The 22,349-nt window shown below is 40.2% G+C and overlaps 1 protein-coding gene across 8 annotated transcripts in view; it reads right to left on the reverse strand.

Annotated features, from left to right (window-relative positions):
* Window positions 1-276: 276 nt before the first annotated feature.
* The window catches only part of dyrk4 (dual-specificity tyrosine-(Y)-phosphorylation regulated kinase 4), a 41,175-nt gene continuing 19,102 nt past the window's right edge, over window positions 277-22,349 (reverse strand). For 3 of the 8 annotated variants that reach the window (XM_020639144.3, XM_065956840.1, XM_020639145.3), the window contains 13 exons: window positions 11,682-11,765; window positions 9,609-9,761; window positions 9,202-9,352; window positions 8,812-8,975; window positions 7,537-7,673; window positions 6,338-6,478; window positions 4,801-4,939; window positions 4,566-4,647; window positions 3,719-3,891; window positions 3,157-3,217; window positions 2,854-2,983; window positions 2,502-2,683; window positions 277-2,111 (listed from right to left, as the gene is read on the reverse strand). In XM_020639144.3, coding sequence (XP_020494800.1) covers window positions 1,831-2,111; window positions 2,502-2,683; window positions 2,854-2,983; window positions 3,157-3,217; window positions 3,719-3,891; window positions 4,566-4,647; window positions 4,801-4,939; window positions 6,338-6,478; window positions 7,537-7,673; window positions 8,812-8,975; window positions 9,202-9,352; window positions 9,609-9,761; window positions 11,682-11,765 — 1,878 coding nt within the window. In that variant the 3' untranslated portion in view covers window positions 277-1,830. Of the gene's footprint in view, window positions 2,112-2,501; window positions 2,684-2,853; window positions 2,984-3,156; window positions 3,218-3,718; window positions 3,892-4,565; window positions 4,648-4,800; window positions 4,940-6,337; window positions 6,479-7,536; window positions 7,674-8,811; window positions 8,976-9,201; window positions 9,353-9,608; window positions 9,762-11,681; window positions 11,766-14,537; window positions 15,027-22,349 lie in introns of those variants that run through there. The other 5 variants (XM_020639147.3, XM_065956842.1, XM_065956841.1 and 2 more) reach the window with 3 other exon arrangements.

Genomic DNA, 22,349 nt, shown 5'->3' on the forward strand with positions numbered 1-22,349 from the left:
AACATTATCACCTTTAACGAGGGCCCGAAACGTTACAGTTGGTGTTTTTCCCATTTAATTAAATTAAAAAAAAGTTTCTTTTAAAGTGGTCTTAACACTCTGTCATATATAGATGCAAAGTGAAGACTGCAGATGTTCATGAGGGGGATGAATTTAATCTGAGATGTCATGATTAATTTGTAAATGTAATAAAACACTTTAGATTTAATTGTCTTTTTAATGATTACAGATTCCAGTTTACATAGTTATACCTGTTTTAAAAAAAATTACAGGATATCATTATCACACTTTATTTCAACTTAGATACCTTCAATTTAGATACCTCCATGATCCTTTACATCAGATGACAACATTACATGATGAATAATATACCACACCATTGAAGATAAAATGATGGAATATGAAAACGTTTGATTTCTTTGAAACAACTTTTTATTTAATTAAAAGAAACATAAAAATACATTTGTACTTTTCTCATGACAGCTACAATCCGCCCTCTCTGCGTCTCTGGAAGCTACGCTAACAGATAGCGAGGGGCCGCGGTCTATCTTCTGTTGGCGACTATACAGACATTAATCAACAGTAAAAAGAGGATCGATAATAAAACATTTGATTTTGTTTCATAACATCAGAGGATTCTGTACAATAAATGGATTCTGTGGTAGGAAAGTCTGAACCATGGGAATCCAACAGTTTCTAATCCGAGTGTATGCACGTGATAGTAAAGTGCAACTTTTCTAATACTGCAAGGCACAAACTATCAATATCAGGATTTTCTTGTTGTTTCTAATACAAAAATAATATGAATAACACAGACATACAAAATGTTGTCATAGAGAAACATCACAACAAGTAAAACCTTGTCTAACCTCTCCACAAAGATCTGAAATGTTTTCTTAAAGTATGTTTTGAATTACACAAACATTGGAAAACAGAGCAGGAATATGTACAACCGAAGGTATTACAAACTCACATGTGACGTGTGGTGAATTAAATTAATCAACGGATATGAAACACATTTCATAATAAACAAGTGAAATCACTTATAATCAACATCTCACCAACTACGCTCTACGCTTAAAAACAACGACAATCAATTTGTTAACTTAAAAAAAATATTTTTTGGCTCAGCCTTTATTGCACACGATTGTTCTTATCATCATCACCATGATTTAAATAACGCTAAAATGTCTAAAAGAAAAAAAGGTGTTAAAGCAAAAACTACGAGTTTATCAGCACATGCACTTTTTTAAATATGGAGACTGAAAAAAAGGTTAAAGTGTTCAAACTCAAACCTGTTTTAAAGATGTCAATGCACAGCAAAGATTGGGTTCCATACATAACACAGGAGACACTGAAAGCTAAAAGCCTGAGTTTTTTTTTTAAGCTGTTTGATCTCCACTCAAAATGTGCATTCTCCTGATGAAGATGGTGTGATGTCTCCAAGTCTGACACGTTTAATCAAATACCTGCCTGCAAATGAGTCTTCACATTTCTACTAAACATGTAATAACTGCTTGATTTACTTCTCTGTCATATACAAATCACTTAAAACAATAAACAGGAGATTTCCTCCTCAGCGTGGAGAAAACATTCACTGGAGCCGATTTATAACATGAAAGCTCAAGACTCAGGCCTGACATCTCTAACATGTTTTTCTGTGATTTTGTGACGCCACAGAGCCGCCATGTTTGTGGCAAAGAAATTAGAGTGTGAGCAGGCCCAAACTAAATGTTCTCAACTCAGTTGCTCACAGGTGAGAAGAGGATAACTGAGTCTGAGTAACTCCATTTCCCATTTGTCATGAATGCAGCATGGTCTCTGTCCCTGTTAGATGATAGTTGGTAAACACTGAGACGGTTCCTGACTCTCTTTTCCCTCCGGGCCTGATTCCTCCTGAGGTTTGATGATGATGTGAACCGGCCTCTCTCCTCCTCCCTCTTGTGGCTCGCTTCCTGTGGAGAGTTTACCCTCACTCTCACAAACTTCCTCTTCCGCCGAGGCCCCGATGGGCCGAAGACGCTCGGCGGGGGCCATCTTTGTTCCACTCGATGAACTGTCTCTCTTGATGAGCTTTTCATTAGTGCTGCTGTCGGAGCTGATCTTCTCTCCTGTACCACGGAAACAAAGACATGAAACATCAACTCAAGGTGAGCACAAAGGTAATCTAAAGGTTTGTCTGCAGCTTCCTTCTTTCCTATTTTCATTCTGTTTTTTTACTTTAATTGTTATTCCCTGCATCCCAAAGTAATTTGGGGAATGCAAGGCAGAGAGAAAATAACTATTTACTTGATGTACGACTTCATTAGCCTGTGTGGAGGTGAGTCATTTGTTTTAGTTGTGGTTTCAGGGAAGAATGTACGCATGCCCGTCATTTTGTAGGTCATATAGCTGTATGGAGAGTCTTCTGTTTGCTCTATTTCAGCTGCTGTATGTACAACTTTTGCTTGTGTGATTATTATCAGTATGTCGTGGGTATGAGAAGTGATGAGTCCTCTTACCGGGCTTGCTGTTAGACTGTCTGCGTAAACTGTGCTCGCTGCTGTTTTCTGTGTTGGTCGAACTGTCTGAAGACTTCTTCACCAACGGCCTCGTTCTCGGCCGGACTTTGTTGAAATTTCCCTCCAGGATCCACTCGTGCTGCAGCCCCTCGTCAGGAGTCATGCGCTTGGTTGGATCCCAGCTGAAAGGAACAGACGACTTTGGGTTGCATTTGATGATCGATCTTTAATAAATCCCCAATAAAGCCACATTCAACTGAAAGGTCAGATCTTGTTTTTATGCAGTTCATTGTAAAAGTAAGACAGTTGAAAGCGAAGCCTGTTCTTGATGTTTAGTTTATAGTAAACATACCTGAGGCAGCGTTCGATGAAGTCTAAGAACAGAGCATCATTGGTTTTTAACACAGCTGACAGCTCCTTCGAGTTGGGTCTCCTCTTCTTCCCTTTGCTGTTTGTGATGTTCCGGGGGTTTCCTTTAGAGTCTGCAGATCATCAAACAATACTGATTTATCATTACAGCAGATTATCTCTGTAGCACAGTAATAGTCCAGTTATTTATTTAACTATAGATGACTTTAATAACTGTATATATTGGTAACACTAAACAATAGTAATTCATAATCTCTAAAACACATCTAAATACATTATGTCTCACCAAAGAACAGCCTCCTCCTCGATGCAGACTGGACAAAATCATTTGGAGGCATCCCAAGAACCTGAAAGTTAAAACATCAGGGCATGTTAACACATGTAAAAAAAAAATAACAACAAGAAGTACGTTCAAATAGGAAGCCTGAAAAAGAGGTGAAAATTATGCCTTATTTTGAAATTCCACAATGAGCGGTGGACTTCCTGTTTGGATTTCAACTTGACAGTAAGAGGCTTTTTGGTAGGTCTTGGCTTGGTTAATATGCAAAAAAAGATTCATGCAACGAAAATAACCTCAATGGGGAGGCCTTTTTGAAAATTTCAAGGGGGCGCTGTTGAGCCATTTGGCGCAATTCGTTTACAAAAACGCCAAAATATATTTTTTTCCACCAGACCTGATGACCACCCTAATTTTGCTGAGTTTTCGGGTACGTTCAGGCCTTAAAAAATGTGATTCATTGGGGAGAAAGAATAATAATAGTAATTCCTTGCATTTCAAGAGGGTCCTCACACCCGTTTGGTGATTGGGCCCTTACTAATGTGAACACATAATCTCTTCCACGCATTACCTCCATTATGCAAGCTATCTGCTCCACTTCGCTCTCTCCGGGGAAGAGAGGATAGCCCGTATAGAGCTCAGCAAGGATGCACCCCAGACTCCACATGTCAATGGCCATGCTGTAGTTGTGACCCAGGATGACCTCTGGAGAGCGGTAGAAGCGACTCTGGATGTAGGTGTACACTGAAGAAAAACAACAGAGCCCCATTGTGTTATTAGTGGACAAATGCGCAACAGAAGATCATCTTGATCCTTCTCTTGAAAGGAGGATGGTTGGAAGAATTCACACGCCACTGAAAAAGCAGCAACTTGGGGTTAAGTGTCATGCCCAAGAACACATCGTACATGTGGCTGTAGGAGCTGGGGATCAAACCCCCAACCTTCCATTGAGAGACACTCTATCGACTTTAAAAAATATATATTGGGAAAAATCTAATTGATTCAATATATTTCACAGTTGAGATCTGTTTTCTCTATTTAAAAACGTTTTCTCTATTTAAAAACATTGCTACAAATTAAAGGTTGTTATTTACCTTTTAATAGTCATTTCTCTTTGCTTTCATTTAACTTTTACTTTGTTTAAAAAAAGAGAAACCGTTGAAAATATGGGCAGCAAGGGATGTTAAGGTGAATTTATTACCTTGGAGACATAATAAAAATGATATGTACATGTTTTATTCAATATATCACCAGGGCAGGATGTATGATCTCTATTCATGTATTTTTATTTAATTCTCTTGTAACTGCAGGAACCCGGGCTGCCTGCTTGAGACGACAGCCTCCATACATGGGGGGCGTGCACTAACCACTGCACCACCAGCGCCCCAATCTTATCATATCTTATCTTATTCTCTGACCTCTTTGTTGTTCATAGCAGCTGGATCCAAAGTCGACCACCTTGATGTTCCCCGGGCCTCTCTGAGACAGAAGGATGTTCTCCTGTTTGAAAAAGCAAAAAACATTCAAACACTCTAAATGTAAAGCTGCTGCAGTTTTTTACTGCTCCACAAGATGGAGCTAAGTTCACAGTGTACTTCTTAGTAGTGAGTCTAATGTGTAAAATGTGTATTGCAGAAAAGCCGTTTTCCGTACCGGTTTGAGGTCACAGTGGATGATCTTCTCCCTGTGCAGCATCTGCAGGCACCTCAGGAGGGCATGAGTGAACCGACGGATGAGAGCCAGACTGAAGCCCTGGAAGTTGTTTTTTTTAATGAGCTCGTACAGGTTCACCCTGCAGAAAGAGGAAATGATGTTTGTTATTTTTCCTTTTCTTAAAGATTCTGTGAGGTACCAAGCTAACGACCCCTGTAGACAAAGTGCAACAACCCTAGACAGTCTAAAACACGGACAGAGTCTCAGTGAAGTCATCCCTTGGGTTCTTAAGTGGTGTTCAGAAGCGCAATGATGGCAGTCACCATGTTATGTTATCTCCACCTAACTTGCCTTTCAATTAGCCCAGAAACTGGAGAGAGGTGGAGCTGAGGCGGGGGAGCCTTTAGCCTCCTTGCACACAGCTCTCTCTCAGTTAGCTCAGCCATGCACTTAGTTATGCAAATGTAAACATACATTGTAGCCTTAATATGACATATTCAACCCTGGTACAGTTTTTACATTTGAAAAATTTGTTTGATGTAAACATGTTTGTTTCTGCTGTAAAAATGGGCATTACAGGAGATCTAATGGGGATTCCTTGGCTTTTGCAGTGGTCACTCAAGGAACTGCAATTTTTTTTTTGCACTTTTGCATGGTTGCCGCTCTGATACATCTTAACTTTGATGATTTTGTCCTGTACATATGTAAGGAGTAAAATCCTCCTGCTGTCGTTTAACTGTCTAATGTTCCACTCAATCTGAATCTCTCCGTAGATGTGTTAAACTTCCGTCTACTCACTCCATCTAACCCCTGACCTGGTGGCAGTAGTAACAGACATTAAAAAGAAAACACTGAATCTTGTCGCTGATGGTCATGTTTGGTTTTGCAGGTCATACTGAGGCATGGTTATTATAGACAAATTGGATTCACCTCGTCTTTTCCTCTATATATACTTGTTATGCTCAGGCTCTTCTAGGAAGCCGGAGAGCGCTCAGTACAGATTGACTTATATAAAGACAGCACCACATTAAGAGCGTCTCCATATCCCTCAAATAAACGTTCTGAAAAAAGAAGGCTGCTCAGTTTGACACCTCACACTACCCCTAATACAACACCTGCTGAGTGCCAGGGTTCACACTTATAATCTATATGATGCTCACAGTCAGAGGGAGAGACTCAGGGTGTGTCCTCCTGCTTCTTGCTACATGTGATGAGCATTAACTTCTTTAAATTGTGTAACCAGAGCCTTCACACCATGAAGCAAGAAAGGGTAAGAGATAGGGCCCCAATCAAGGCCTTAACTAAAGGATTCGGTGACAGTAATGTTAGACAAGATGGCAGAGCAAGACGTCCTCTAAAGGTCATTCAGCCAGGGTGACACACAAACCTATCCCCACTTAAATAGATATCAGTTGCAATACATGTTAAAACACAGACGCCTTAAGGTACACAGGGATCATTTAACTCCTGATTGACCAAAGCATAGAGATGAGTAAGAAGCTCCTTAACCATGCAGCATGTGAGCGAGCGCACTGACCCGAGGAGCTCGAAGGAGATGCAAAGATGATTCCTGAAGTAGAAGTACTCCTTCATGTGGATGACGTTGTGGAGGTTGTCTTTGTCTTTCCTCTTTATCACGTCCAGGATCTTCAGCTCGACCAGAGCCTGGTGATGAAACCTGAAACAGATTCACAGGAAGTGTTAACACACACTGAAATACAACATTATACCCATAGTTTAAACATCATGAACAGCATTTATACATTTTAAGATAAAAGGGGGGCCAGAGTAAATTAATATGTTCCTGACAAATCAGCCTGAAGCGGACATACATCCATACATTTATTTCACTCTGTTTTCCTGTGATGAAGGGTCATTTCCATTGGTTTTCTCGAGGTCCAGACTTATTTATGTTGTTATCTTGAAATAACGATGCTTGTTTTAAACAAGTTGATTTGTGGAGAGATCAAGCAAATGACAGAAAAGTGTTCGTTTTCACAGGACAACCTGCCAGTTACTGAGAAATAAGAAGAGTTCTTGAAAAAACAACCCTAATTTACTCGTTATCAGAGGGAAACGTAGTCACATAAAATGTATGGATTGCATGTCTGCTAAGGGGTTCGGGGACTAAATAAAAAGATGATGAGGAATTTTTTTAAATATATAAATATCACTGCAGTTTGTTTTCTCTGACATAGCTTTTTGCACCACTTAAATCCCCGGACACTGGTGAAATGTGACCATTTACAATCCTCCTTAAGGTAAGATAAAATCGCCCTGCACAGTTCTATCAAGGTGCTGCTTTGGCAGTTTGTTCCCTTTTTGTTTCCTGCATTATTGAAGAAGGCAGAGGTGACTCCTGCTTTAAACCTGCACGACTCAGAGAGTCACTGCCAGCATGATCTGCGGTGTAAAGACAGGTATGAAAACAGCATGATGTGCTATCTTCTGCCATGCTGAATCAGGAACTCAATCATTTTAACATGCAAACTGATCCTGTGCTGCAGACATGATGTGGGATAAACTCATGATACAGTATCAGATGTCAATGAATAGAAAAAAATCCTCTTTTATTGTGAAAATATTCTATATTCTTCAAAGCACCTTGTGATGTACAGGGTCATTTTAATCCAGGCATAGTAAAGGATGTATTATTATGTGATGATTTCCACAAATGACACAACTGAAAGTCAAACTGCTCCAAGTAAATGATGAGATTGATCAGTGATTCATTACCTTTTCTTGTTGCGTATCATCTTAATGGCTACAAGTTCATTGGTCTTGTGGTCGAGACATTTCAGGACCTGCCCAAAGGAGCCTTTCCCGATCACTTCCAGCACTTCAAACCTATAGGCAATGTGGTCATGCAGCACCTGGAGAAGCAAGAGGAACTGTTGTTAATAAATGCATCAAGAACATTTTATTGATGTACAACTCTGACCTACAATCTCAACTGGACTAATACTTCACTGTCACTGCAGAACAGAAATATGAGTCTAACCCTTGGTCAGTCACTCCGCCTTTGATGGCTCATTACATATTGTCTATGAAAAAAAACTGCCTGTCAGTCACCTGATTTACACAGGTCAGTTCAGCCAGGTGTCACAGGGTCTGCTGACCTCAGATCAGTTTATTGTTTACAGTGTTTAACAAAGGATGATGGGGAAAATGTCTGCAGCTGATGGATTAAGGTCAGGTAGAGACATGTGGTCACACACAGTTCCGGTTAGACAGATGGAATGCCGGCCTGAGCATGTGTGTGTGTTTTGTTCACGTGTTTGTGTGTGTGTGTTAGTGAGTACAGGAACAGTTATGATCGTGTGTTCCTGTTTTTCTTTCTGCTGTCAAAGGATTTCAGTTGCATGTATCTGCAAAGTTGTTTTCTTTTTGCAGTTTTTGTGCTTTGTGCGTTTTACATGGACAATCATGAGGCCTTTATAGAAACATAATACTGTTCTTAAATACACCAGTATATTGACAAATCTCTGAGTATACTCGTAGTACTTATTTCATATATTTCTATGGAATGTTTTTCATCATTGTACTTTTATTGGATTCATAACTGTGTTATTGTTTTTAATTGAATTCTTCATTTGTTTCATTATTAAATATCATCCTTCTCCTGATGTGATTCAGAAACTGCGTTTAATTCATAATTTTTAACATATACATATACATATATATTTTAAACTGTGCCCTTTAAGAGAGGTATTGGGTTCTTTTGGGACCAATAAATAATTTTCTTGGGATGCAGGATTTTTGATTATATCTATTTCATGACTTTTTGGAAAGTTGTAAGACTTGTTTATACTCAAAAAGCTTGTGAATGTTTTACTTTTTGTCATCATGACAGAGTTTAATAGCGCAATAAACAAACAGTCCCTGCTTGAAACTTTTTAACTACACAACAATTTTTTTATTGTCCCTGCAATGATTTATTACAGTTGAATGGAGTAAATCTCAGGATAAACACAGAAATGGTTTTCTTTAATTCTCCATCTAACACTTTACCCTGATGTAGCTCCCATGCTCGTCATCATATCCTGAGTTCTGCCCTGAACCCTGGGAGCCCTCAATCTTCTGAGAGCCCAGACCCAGGAACCAGATCTCAGAGTAGTCCATGATTTCCTCCTGCTCAAACTCCGTCAGCCGATCTTGGAAGTTCTTCAGTGCCTCTGCAACAGGAAGTAAGAGGAGGAGGACGAGATGAGTCACTTTCATATTGATCGCACCTTTTGCCAAGAGCAGAGGACTGTGAGCAACAGACTTGAATGCCAGCAGGCTATTTTTACTGCATCAGAATAATTAAACTTGTTATTTAGTTACATAAAAGTGTTGGATATCTTTAATAGATTCAACATGTAGAATGATGCCTCTCTTTTTTAATGTGATCGAACTTACCCGTGGGGGACATCGGTAGCCTTTGGCCCTCGTATGACCTCTCCTTCTCCAGCTTGTTGCTGATTATCTTGCTGTTGCGAGGGACTGAAACTTTGTCCATCGTTGAACCAAAGCGCATGCTGAACGGCTGGGTGGGCTTCGGCCTCTCATCCTGTAACAACAAGCACACAGGAAGAGGTGACCCCTACTGTCTGATGAGCAAACTATGGGTGTGGCTTTAATAATGTCTTAACAGTGAACGCTGTGCTTTAATCACTCTGCTAGTTCTCAGTTTTATGTTTTAAAAGCTGCTCTTGAGAAATTCAGATGCTTCAGTCTTTGGCCTTCCATCAGAAGCATAGAAAGAACAAAGCAGGGAAAGTTCCTGCAGTAGGATGATACAGGCTGCTAATGTGTGAGAGTCTCACCGAGTGTGTCTGAAAGTTGTTCTGACCCCCTTTAATGGCAATCTGGGGCAGGATGTTGTCTGACTGCTGGTGTTGGTTTTTAGCATTGCTGACCACCACCTGCACCACCGGTGGTTCTAGCTGAGGTAAGGTCCCGACACCAGGTACAAACTTCTGCAAAGCACAAGGGACTGTTTTAAAGTGATTGCCTTAAGTGAAGAAAAAAAAACTCACACTGGAGACGTCACTTAAAAAAAAGCAGCATAAAAAGATAAAGATGAATAAAAATGGGTCACACAACAGAAGAAACAAGGTCACTCTGTTTTTTTTAACTTTTAAAGACAAACTTTGTTTCTTTAGTAGGGTGACTGAGATGAAGGAAAAGTGGAGTCTCATTTAGAATATTTAGGAAAATAAAGAAAAGTTTGCCAGCTTCCACAGCTTGAAGGCTTTGAAGAAAAGTTTCTGTCGGGAATATCTCGCTCTGCCTTTCAGCACAGAACAACAAACACAGAACAACAAAACCAAAGCAGCTACAGAGAGACTGGGTCAGCAAGTGTCAAGTCTGAATGTATTATTCTTTTTACACTATAGCTACAAGCGTGTTACAGACCTCTTTCTTTTTTTCACCAGTGTGTGTTTGTGTCAGTTTTGGTTTGTATTCTCTACATCCCTTTCACATGCATTCTGTCTGTGCAGGCTCAGGTGACCGGGACCTCCAGCAGCTGGCGGCTGGAATTACTGATCAGGGTTAACGTGAAATGGGGACAAAGCCTGTGAGGCTGGGCCCTGACAGAGTCTGTCTGTGGAGGCTCGGTGGGGGAGGACAAGAGCAGCAACCTGCTTTTCTCCCACTGCCACACTGCTTGCTCTGAGAGCACGATTACATGTGTCACAGGCTTGGCAGACTCATGTTGATGGCGGTGATGGGCAAAATTAGACCTCTGTCCCCGGCCAAACTCTTTAGGGAAATATGAGATATCCTACAGACTCAAATCTCTGTCAAGAGGGGCATCATAGAGATAGGTTGTCAAATTGTTCAATACTCTGATACTTTTCAAGTCTTACTGTTTTTAAAATTGTTTTAATGAAAAATACAATCTAAAAGTACTGAAGCTGGAAAAAAACACCAGATCTTAATTCATATTTTCATCCAGAGAGAGAGAGAGCGAGAGAGAGAGAGAAAGAGAGCAGCACTTTCAAATTAAAAAAAAAGCAAACACTGGCATTTCTCAAGTCATTTTTGCATATCATAAAGATGCAAAAGTTGTGTTATGTCTCTTGACAACAGGCAGACAGTAGAGGAGACATTGTCTACATTGCACAAATAAATCGGTAACATTTTAGAACCCAAACATTGCAAAAATATTTTTTGCGATTTTAGAAAGTGTGCAGGAGTTTACCTTCAAGTTCTGGTGATTAAAATAAAAACATTTCCTAACATTGGATGCCTAAAGCTTCTTTTTTTGCTGCTATGGTTTTGAAACTGGCACCAAAAGCATCTTTACTAGCATTGTATCAAAGCTTAAAACTCTGGTTGTCATAACAACCCTATTATGGAGTATATTTAATATTTATTTAGCTGCAATAGTCGACTTTTCAGCTGGAAATATTCAACGCAGAGGTGTCCCACATCGAGCATGCTGCACTGCAGCCTTGAGCATTGTAACGGATAAGAGACATAATTGATTCCTTCACTTTAATTATTAATAACATTCCAGGATTAAAAAGGTTTGCCGATTATACAGTAGATAATTCGATTTGCTCTCACATGTTATGAGCTGCTGCAGGATATTCCAACTTGGTTATGACGCATAGAGATAGCGCTAAATATAGCAACAAGCACCTGCCACAACGGGCGAAGGAAGTAAACACAGAAACGTGGTGCTACATAACTGGGGGGGTTGTGCTGCTTCAGTAAGGTGAACATGTATCTGTGATGGTTACACAACATGACCACTTATGTGCATACAGATGTTAACAACTGGTTAATGTGTATAAAAAAAGGGAACAACACAGGAAAAGGTGGCTTTGTTCCTATTTACAGTCTATGGTTTGTTCCTACAGCTGCTTGTTAATCTTGGCGGCGCTAACCTGTGAGCAGGGTCGGTTCGTTCCAAGACGGTTGCCTTCTGATTGGAGTCTGTGAGGGTGAGGGAAAGCCTCTGGTCGTGATGTCTGTGGGAGGAATCAGAGCATTTCATAAGATTAGAAAAATGAGCTACTGTCATGTATGCACATTTTTCTATTTCTGTCATCATATTTCTGTGCAGTGCTCAAGCAAATAAAATGCATTAAATAAATCCTCTCCAAAGTCAGATTTAGTCCTCCTTTTACACTTCATGAGAGCAGTCCTGTTAAATAATAATCATGAAACTGCTTCTCGTGTTCATGCTGCTTGGAGAAACACAGCCTGTGGGCAGCTCAGCAACATTGCAGCCAGACGAGCAAAAATAATGCACTGTGATCCTAAAATAGATTGCTTCTGTAAAAAAAAAACAAAAAAAACAGCAACAACGACCCTCTATAGTGCCTCTGCCAGTTTGAGCAGGTGGGTGAACATGTGCACACATCCATGTGTACACCAGCAACTGCACACGTGCCTCAGAAGCCTGTGAAGATCCCCTTTCCTCAATGTGTAAAAGGGAAGCGATGAATGTGGAGATAAAACAAACAGAGTTCCAGATATTCATGAAAAGGGACCACAAGTATTTTGGATGATTGTGCCTGCTTCTCTCTGTCCCCAAGCCAGCTTACATGTGCCGTACTAATCCCCCCGGGTGAGCGTGCGGCTTTGTTAAGCGCTAACATATGGGTGAAAAAAAAAAGCTTAGCCCCGTATGGGGATCTGTGCCACACTAACCCAGCCAGTCTGGCACACAGAGAGAGAGAGGAGGAGAGAGGGGTGAAACAGGCTGCATGAGGAGGTGTTTCCACAGGTGTTAGATGGAAACATCTCTAATCATAATCTCTAACATTTCATGTGATTAGTGATCAGATCAGTGAGACAGCAGTGATGTACAGAAGGGAGGAGGTGCTGAACTGGTTCAGCTTAAGTTGGGGAAGAGACACTGAACTGGCTTCTTCTCACTGGTCTTACTGGTGACATGTTTAAAGTTGCCTCATCCTGCAAACACTACTTAGCTTTTCTTTTTTTTAAATATTGATATTGAAAAGACAAGAAACCAACACATAACCAAAGAATGGTGTGGTTCAATAAAGCCAGTGTTTCCCCTACCATTATATTAGGGGTAGATTCCTTCAAGTGTTTGTGTCGGCCTGTCGGCGCCCCCCCCCACCCCCACCCCCCCAACGCTGTAAACCTAGGGGAAACACTGAAAGCAGTCATGTTGCATCCCCGGAGTGTGACGAGTAACAGCAGGAGTCATGTAGGTCAATGTGAGCGACAGGTTGTCTTCTAAAACATCACCTGTGAAGTCTGCTGTTAGCCTGCCTAATGAGCTTTGAGCCAGTGAAAGCCAGTGAAATTGTAACACATGCCACAGAGACAAAGCAAAAGAAAGACTTTGACCTTTAAATCCACCTTAATGATTGAATGTCAGGATGTGAATAGAAACAATAGCTGGGTTCAGTTGTTCAGGCCGTGAGTGGATGTGAACATTTCTGTATTTGACACCTCGGTTGGTTCAAGTTGACATAATGCATTAACCATTTAGGAGGGCCCTGCTGATTAAAATCCAAAGCAGCAGGGTAATTGTATATCACTGTTGTTAACGCTGCCTAACATATGAGTTTGCACAGGACTCAAACACACATGAATTTTTATTCTTTGATACTGTCTTCCTTTGCGCACATCAATGCAGAACATTCACTCTTTGCACAAATGAAACAAACATGAAAGAGGGTGTTGTGCAATGCACTCGGAAATGAAATCAAGTTTCATGAATAATTAAACTGAGTGTGCATGGGGAATCATAAGTCAGGAGCGCTGTATGTGTGTGAGCTTGTGGGTCTCTCGAAGAGGTCAGAGCATCCAGGCAGCTTTGGCTCCTTACGGCCCCCCCGCAGAGTCATTTGGCCGGCGGGTCAGCAGAGCAATAAAACCGTGGGTAAACATCAACAAATTGTAAAAGCTGTGTACACTTACACTATCAACTGTCAGACATGAATGTTTCCAAAGTGTAATCACACTGCACTGTAATTTTCATAGAACCAATCAAGCTGTTTCTGCTGGTTACTGAATGTGACCACATGGGAGGGATGCATGTTCAGTCAGTATGATCACTGATTAATATGTGATTTAATGGTATCCAATAGTCCTGTCTTAAAAACAGTTGAAGAAGCGTGAAATTATGATCGAGATCCAAAAACAGCAAGGGTTAAATTTATATCGCTTTCCATGTAAGGTGTGAGAAATACAGCAGAACACATATAGACTTACAGAATCTGTCAGCGCAACAAACACTGGAATAAGTAGGCGAAAGAACGACTGAAATAGAAATGGATCCGATTTTTCATCACAACTTGGCATGTGGTCAGGAGAAAGGGGGCGGAATGCAAAGTAGGAGTTTGAGTGGGATAACTCAAAATGTTTCAAACGTGAGAATCAACTGTACATTGTTTTGATTGATCAGTATATTTAAAATAAATAAATAAATAAAAAAGATATAGAATTGGGTTCCCTGCGGTTCATCCTTGTAAAATGATACCTGTGGAGCTTTTCACCTAAAATGGAATAAGCCTGGAGTGAAGCCCTGTATCTGGGCAAAATAAATTCCTATTCCATGGAAAAGCCAACCTGTCATCTCACTTCAGAAGGATTATACAGTGCTAGAGTAAGAGTGTGATAAAACTACATAAAAACCCTCTCAATAATAAGAACACCAGAGCAGCCCTGTAGGAAAACCATGAACAAACACAGAAAACAATTAAATGCAGAAAAGTGTTTTAACCAACAAACAAAACAACTTGCAAATCAAAGTCTCTCACCTTGTTATTTATTTCTGGCAACATTTTGTGTTTTCAGTGTGAGTCTTTGCAGCTGTTTGACAATCCAAACACAACGGAGAGATTATAAAATCCAACAAAGAGTCATAGTATCCAACTCTGACAGTCGAGCCTGAAAATACCGGTGAACACTTTCCAAGAGTCCAACCTCGTAAAAGCAGACTGAAACAACACTGATGAGTAAAATCCCGATGACTGATCATATCCACACACCCAAACCTGCCATACTCCCTGTTTTACGCGCACGAGCTGATAGCGCTGTCGTCAGAGAGGAGATTAACGAGCGAAGCAAGCTGTTGAGGGTCTCTGCGCCTTGACGCGCACGCCGCTAAGACTCTGTAGGAGCCACCTGTTCAGGTTTCTGCCGCTGACAGCTGGGGCTTTCCTGATATAGATCTGTTTTTACCCGTTTGCTTTCGTCCACGTACACCACGCTGTGTGACTGATGCGCTCTCCAACACCGACGCTGCAGCTACAGAGAGGTTCACACCGACGCACGCACGTCGTGGCCACACTCTTCAATACATGTTATGTAGGCTGCTGCCTCTCCTCTAGTGAGAATATCCAGTCCTAAATCGGTGCCATGAAGTGTCCTTTTCTTCAGAAACAAATCATTCTATTTTAAACAGCTGAATGTAAGATGTACGGTGACCTACAGTTGCAACGAAATACACGCAGCAAATTCAGAAACTCTAGAAATTGAAAAGCAATTGCAAACGTCCAAAATAAATGCAACGGCTAAACCGTGCTGCAAACTATACATACCTGCTGCAAAGAGCAGAAACAGCTGTAATAGAATCAAATAGGCTATCTAAACGACACAAGTCAAAATCACACATTCAGAAAACAACTGTAAATAAACACATGCTGCAAATCTAGTTCCTGTCCTGAAGGGGTGCTTATTAAGACTTGATTTGCAGCATGTGTCTGTTTCCTGAATATGTGTGTTTTTTACTTGTATCATTTGGGTCAAATCCCTATACGCAGCACGTTTGATGTTCATGCAGTTGTTTCGGCTTTTTGCAGCATGTTTGTTTCATTTGTATCAAGGTTCAGGCGTAGCATTTATTTTGGACGTTTGCAATTGCTTTTCAATTTCCAGCTTTTCTGAATTTGTTGCAGATTTTCCTTAACATAAGTAATTTCAGCCTTTGCTGAGCGCTTGCACCTGTCGGCCACCATCAAGATGGATCATCCGAACATCGGGCTCCAATTTTAAAAAATGATGCAATATCGCATACAAACACGTTGTCTAAAAAGATGAAATAAAAAATTAAAAAATTCAGACAATTCTTTTAAAATATGGTGCCTTTCTCAGAGTGTTCCTTTTAGCTCACTAAGATATAATGTGCACAGTGTCAGGAGATGAAATTGACTCGTTATCATGGGAAAAACCAGTGTTGTTAGCACAATACAACAAGACGTCAAGATCTCAAGAAAAACAACTGGAATTTACAAGTTATCATGGGAAAATAGAGTAAAATAAAATGTATGTATGTGTTTTGGATAAATTGTAAATTAAAATGTATGTGTGTAAGTCCATTAAGGGCTTCCATACAGCACAATTTTGTCTTCAAGACATTACAGGCAGAAGGTGCAACTTTCTGATCAAGTAGATATCTCCCTTGAGCATACAAACATCTGTTTGGCCACACCTCCGTCATACTGAAGCCTCCGCTCTCCTCCAGCAACACACCTCCAATGCTCCTCCACTTGTGTTTGCACGAAGGAGTCATCAAATGGGACACACCATAATTAAGCACCATTAAGCGCTAAATTGTCCTCAGCTCGAGCTGCCAATGTCTGTGTCCTGCATTGTTGTGTTAGCAGGCTAATGTTAGCACACTTTGGTTAACTCATAGCTTCATCTTGCATGTCAATTTACATGGAGTAACAGTGATCTAAAGACACTTATGTAACATCCAAATAAGCAGTGAGTATATTATTTTTCTTTCTAGTCATTGACTGAAACAGCTTTATAGACAAGGGGAGGAGCCGGCCATCCCGTCCACATAAACCTGATGTCAACACGACCTTGACAACAACACAGCCAGTGGGACTCGCACTTCTCACTCATTGTAGACAGTCATGACTCAGTTAAATATTCAAAGAGATTGTACTGGATTCCTGCTCTATGAGTAAAATGTGGCACATTCTTCCTTGAATGATGCATTATGTGCACCACATAGCTTGAGTCCTACAAAACTTTAGAAAATGCTAAATCAGTCAGTGACAGAATATCTTGCCAAATAATGTCATTTGGTATGGAAACACAAGCTCTGATCTGACCATGTGGGTCTCTGAAGATTTGAATGTCTGACTTAAAAGGTCAAAGGAGAGTCAAAGGTTGAGTGAAAAAAAACATGTAACAGTTACATGTTGCTCAAGAGTCAGAGACAAATGAAAACCCTTCTGTTCTTATAAAAGTTGACGCCCATGTCTTACAGAGTTGAGTACAGATTTTAGTCGATGAAAAGCAGGCAGTTTTTTCAATCCAGGAGCAGGAAATATTGTGAAACACAGACCAATGACAAGATATTTTCAAGGTTGCCCGATGCTATGCAATATCAAATCTTAAAACAAGAAGCCAGATATAACAGCTTTACCAACGTGTTGCTATCCTGATGTAAATGTAACATGAAGACATTTTGTTTTCCTTTCAGTAATCATCACCACAGGGAGGAAACAACATGGCTGCCTCCTGTGATCGAGAGCAAATCAAATGAGAGTAATATGATTAGTTGATAGCTGTTATGCAACAGTGGTTTCCACTTCAGTAATCAGCCTCAGCTTTGGGACAGCATGAGATAAGCTTTGGAGGAAGCTGCTCCTTGTTCCCCGACCTGTATTTGCACTTGAGAGCTAAATCATTTAATGAAAACACTCACAAATTATGGAGTTTAAATCACAGAAGGAAGAGCAGACTGCGCTGCCAATAAGCGTGATTGGCCCCTGCTGGTGGAGTGGCCCTTCAGGAAATTGGAGGGTCAGAGAGACAACAAGAGGGAAAAGGGCAACACTCTTAGAGGTGGGAGGCTCCTTTAAATTTGAACTGATTAATAATGACGAGGGCAGCAGCGGGAGGCGTTTATGTTATACAACCTGGATTACAGCCAGGCTTTATCAGCAAGCTGCACCTCTGTGGTAAAAAAAATAAGAAGAATGTTTTTGTCTCTATTCATTACAATTGTAAAGGGGTTCAATTTTTAAACAATTTAGCCATTTTTAATTTAGCCTAATAAAACATTTATATGAATACAGTATTATTAAAATGAATAAATCCTTGGATTTTTGCATATTTAGGGGCATAGCTGTGACCTCCAGGCTTGCTTAGCTGTCTGCTATATTTCACCTTACCATTCACTGAATTTGACATTTCATGTTTTTTTGTAATCTTGGTGTCTTTTACATTTTTTAATGGGCAGACATGCAAACTTCAGGCACAAGGCTTACTGTGAAGTAAATTGTACTAACAAACCGTTTTGAGTTTTGACAAGTGAACGTTAACGTGTGCTGTGTCCGAAATCCCATACTCATTCAATTCTCTATGAGGTCTTTGTAGAGGATGATACAGCACAGTGAGCTAATAAGCATATAAAAAAGCACTGTCCGACACTACTCGCGGTCTTGCCAGAACTGATGATGACATCATTGGCGACGCACGCTTACAACCTTTAAATCAATTTTAAACATGGATGTTAAATCTAAAACATAACTATCAGACCCTGTTATTCTCCTTTTTCTTCAACTGATACATCTGCATCATGTGTTATGCGGGACATGAAAGGGAGAGAAATTAAAAAGTTCTGTTTCTACTTGGGCTCTCAATGGCTATAGTAGCCATAGCAATAGTGAATGGATGGTCCTGATTGGTCCAACAAGTGTCAATCTAAAGGTCAGAGAAGTAGCACAGAGAATACAGTTAAAAATTGTGAACAGCGGTGGAAATTCTGAAGCAATCCGTGGATCTTTATGGATGTAAATTAAATCTTTCACTGGTTTTGGATCATTGGGACCCTTGCAGATGCAGCAGGACGGTTCAATCAAAAAGACGTGTTTGTTTGCTGGTGGTCTGACAGATGTGAAAATTCTGGATGCTGTGTTGGTTGGACCTCTAAACGATTAACAAGGTTAGAATCACAAGAATGGCTTTCTGGGAATGTAAAGCATGAGTGATTAACACCGAACAGCAGTTGTGTAAATGACGATGATAATGAGAAAACACATTTACGGCCCACAGGCGAGCTGTCACAGGAGGTGATATAAGAACAAAAGTCTCTATTATTTGTAGATTTAACAGATGTGTGTAATTTTGAGTTTTCCAAGTCATCAAGGCCTCTGAAGAACAGAAATCTGTTGACAAAGTAAGAAGCTGATGTGTCTGTTGTTTTATGACAACATCATTGACATTTATTTCAACTTCAGGTAATTGATAAAGGACTGCTTTTCTAGTCTTCTGACTACTCAAAGCACTTTTACACCGCGGGTCACACCTACACATTCACACACTGATGGTAGAGACTGCTATGTAAAGCGACCATCAGAAGTAACTAATCCCATTCATACACACGTATACACTGCCGACGAAGCAGTTGGAGCAATTCCGGTTTAAGTGTCTTGCCCAAGGACACATCGGACATGTGGCTGCAGGATTGAACCCACAACCTTCCAGTTAAGCCACAGCAGCCCCTATAGAGGGTTTAATAATAATACTTCTCACTTATTATTTGTACAGCACAACAAAATAACATACACCCTTTTTAGTGTGCTACAGAGTGAGTAATGGGGGTTTTCAGACACAGCCAATCATTGGAGGGTATCAATGTGTCAGTCATATTACCTGGCTTGCTAGCACTTCCTGTGTTTCTTGTAACAGTTGTTACGTATTTTTTGTTAGTGGCAGCGAGTACATGTGAGTCAGGCTTGTTGACGGGGGCTTTAGTGACGAGAAGACCAGTTATTTCAGGGAACATGGATCTGTTTTCTTTTACAGTTCTGCTCTCCCTTCCAACTTGAGATGTTCTTGAACGAGAAGCGAGTTTGCTACAATCCAAAAACTCTCTAAGCTTTGAGAAAATATACCAAATCTCCAGCCTGCTGTGGTAGAACTGGGCCTGCAGAAAATCAGCAGAAAGAGAAAACCCTCCGAACCTTGGGACGAGAGTAAATAAAAGAGACTTTCAGAAACTGTTGAGTTGCTAAGTCACCCAGTTTATTACATGCAGCATGGAGAGAAGTTCAGCTATGCGTACAGGATACACAAAGTAAGTTCTCTGCCCGCTCTTGGGGCGTACAATCTTTATATACTTGAGCATATAGTGTGATCGAAACTTACAGAGGAGGATCAAAGAAACAGGTGCAGCTTTATCTGTGTCAGCACCTTGTGGTCAGTGTATAAATATGTGAATGTAGCAGTAACTTGTCCTTGAGAGTTTAAAAAATAGTCCTTATAAGGAGCTGTTGTTGAGTCTGTGTACGTGAGATAAAACACCTGTGGTGAGGTGAGTATCGTGCAAGGTTCGTGTGTTGCAGTGGTCATATAAGGACACGGTGCATGTATATGTGATATGTGTAATGCTATGTGTAATGCATTGGATCAGTTAATGAGCAAACATAAAAGTATAAAGAATATAAGATTCCACACTGCTTTGACCTTAATTTAATTCCATTTTCCTGGAAACAATTTTCCATTGTTGAAACCTACCAAAAACTTTTTTGCCAACCCCTAGTTCCCGTCCAGCTCCATCCATTCCTAATATGTTCATTTCTGGTGACCATAAAACCATCATCGCCATAATCATAATCCCAAACTTGAGGCTTTAAAAATGCCAGCTCAAACCACGGGGTGACGGACACTGGCTAAGTCCAAAACTTATGTACAGTATTTACTGCATACCAGGTTGTTATAATGCTGCGGTTACAACATGCTGCTGCTGTAATTCCACTTTTTCACTGCAGTATTTAGGGGAAAAGGTAAAGAGAGAATTTGATCAGTAAGATTGTTTGTAAAAAAGATAGTATAAAGATTCCTGAGATTTGGGGAAATACATTTTTGCTGCTTGCAAAGACTTACACCGTGTCCTAACAGCACATATTATGTTGAGTTAGATATCGCGTCTCATCGCACATGATAGCATGCTGGCTGTCCACACTGCATCTGTTAAATATATAGTTATTCTCTCTGTGAATTTCAGTTTCCTCTTGCATACAATTTGACATCTAGTGCTTTTTAGGAGCTGTTGACTTATGTTTTTGTTGACACAAGTCAAAGCACAACATTTTTATCACGGATGTGGATCCTGTTTATGCACTGTTATCTCCACTTTGTACAACAAGCTAACAAGCTTTGATGAGTGAGAAAAGCGTGTGTATGTGCCGTGTAGAGCCCCCGCCTTCCTCGTTCTCCATCTGTCTACGCAAGCGACTGAGAGGAAAATAGAAACAGGGCGTCAGGAAAAAAGGCACGCCGTTGCTTCTTGCTGTGTCGCTCACCGGCAGTTAGGACACTCAACTAGGAAGCAATAGATTAGGGCTGATTTTGTCGCTGACGCTTGCTCGCAGTCAGAGGTGTCAAGTAACAAAGTACAAATACTTTGTAACCTTACTTAAGTAGAAATTTTGGGTATCTATACTTTACTGGAGTAATTATTTTTCAGCCGACTTTTTACTTCTACTTCTAACATTTTCACACACAAAAAAAAAAAACTATCCAGATAAATCGCGCCATCCGGATAAAGTGAATTTGATTGTGGTTGGATGAGAAGTGTAAACATATACCATTCCGACACCCTATTGGTTTGTATGCGATCCATCGCACCTGCACATGACACAAATCACGTCACACTCCAGCAAGGAAACAGCAGACGTATGTAGCCTAGTACGAAGATGTCCGCGGCAGAGACAACCATACAAGGGTAATTGTTACTAAGCCTGCCCTGGGTACACCAATTTTCTTTACCAGTTTTGTTATCTTACATCTGTTGCCCTCACAGATTCCTGCAGCTAAGCTTGGATGTACATTTACATTCCAATAAAGGCTATTGATAACATGCCTCTAAAGACTTTTTGCACCATTACAATACTTAGAGACAACTAGTCATCATATCTTCCTCTCCATGAAACACATGTTAATGCTCAGTAGTACACAAATATGGTTCTTTAATGTGTTTGCATTGTACTAAAATGCGTTCATTTTCAATGGGTATAAATGTGGCTGAAACAGGTGCATCCCAAATTTTTCAACATTAACATTTTAATATAACATTATATTCATTATGGCCTTAAAAAAATGTTTTTGGGGGGAGGTGGGGTAGAGCACTATAGGCCCCTGTGGCGCGGCCTAAGCTTTCGTCTTTAATGGCATTTTTTTCCCCCTTACATTACTTTTACTTTTATACTTGAAGTACTTTTGAAACCACTACTTTTACACTTTTACTTGAGTAAAAAGCTTGAGTTGATACTTCAATTTCGACAGAAGTCTTTTTAAATCCTAGTATCTATACTTCTACCTGAGTAATGAATGTCAATACTTTTGACAACTCTGCCCGCAGTTATAGGTATTAGGACAGACTGTAAGACGACATCATGTCAAATTGTAAAGCAAATAAACTGGTAGTAGGACATCTTCGCTTAGCATGAAGACAGGAAACAGAGGAAAACAACTATCCTAGCTCTGGCAAACCTTTACAAGGTTTTAACGAAACCTCTAAAACTAAAAATAGTGCATACTTTATCGTTTATATTTTATAAAGACACTTAAGTGTGCATAACGTGTTTTTACAAGTGGTACTTCAA

Source organism: Labrus bergylta, chromosome 7 (genome assembly GCF_963930695.1).
Source record: "Labrus bergylta chromosome 7, fLabBer1.1, whole genome shotgun sequence".
Lineage (NCBI taxonomy): Eukaryota > Metazoa > Chordata > Actinopteri > Labriformes > Labridae > Labrus > Labrus bergylta.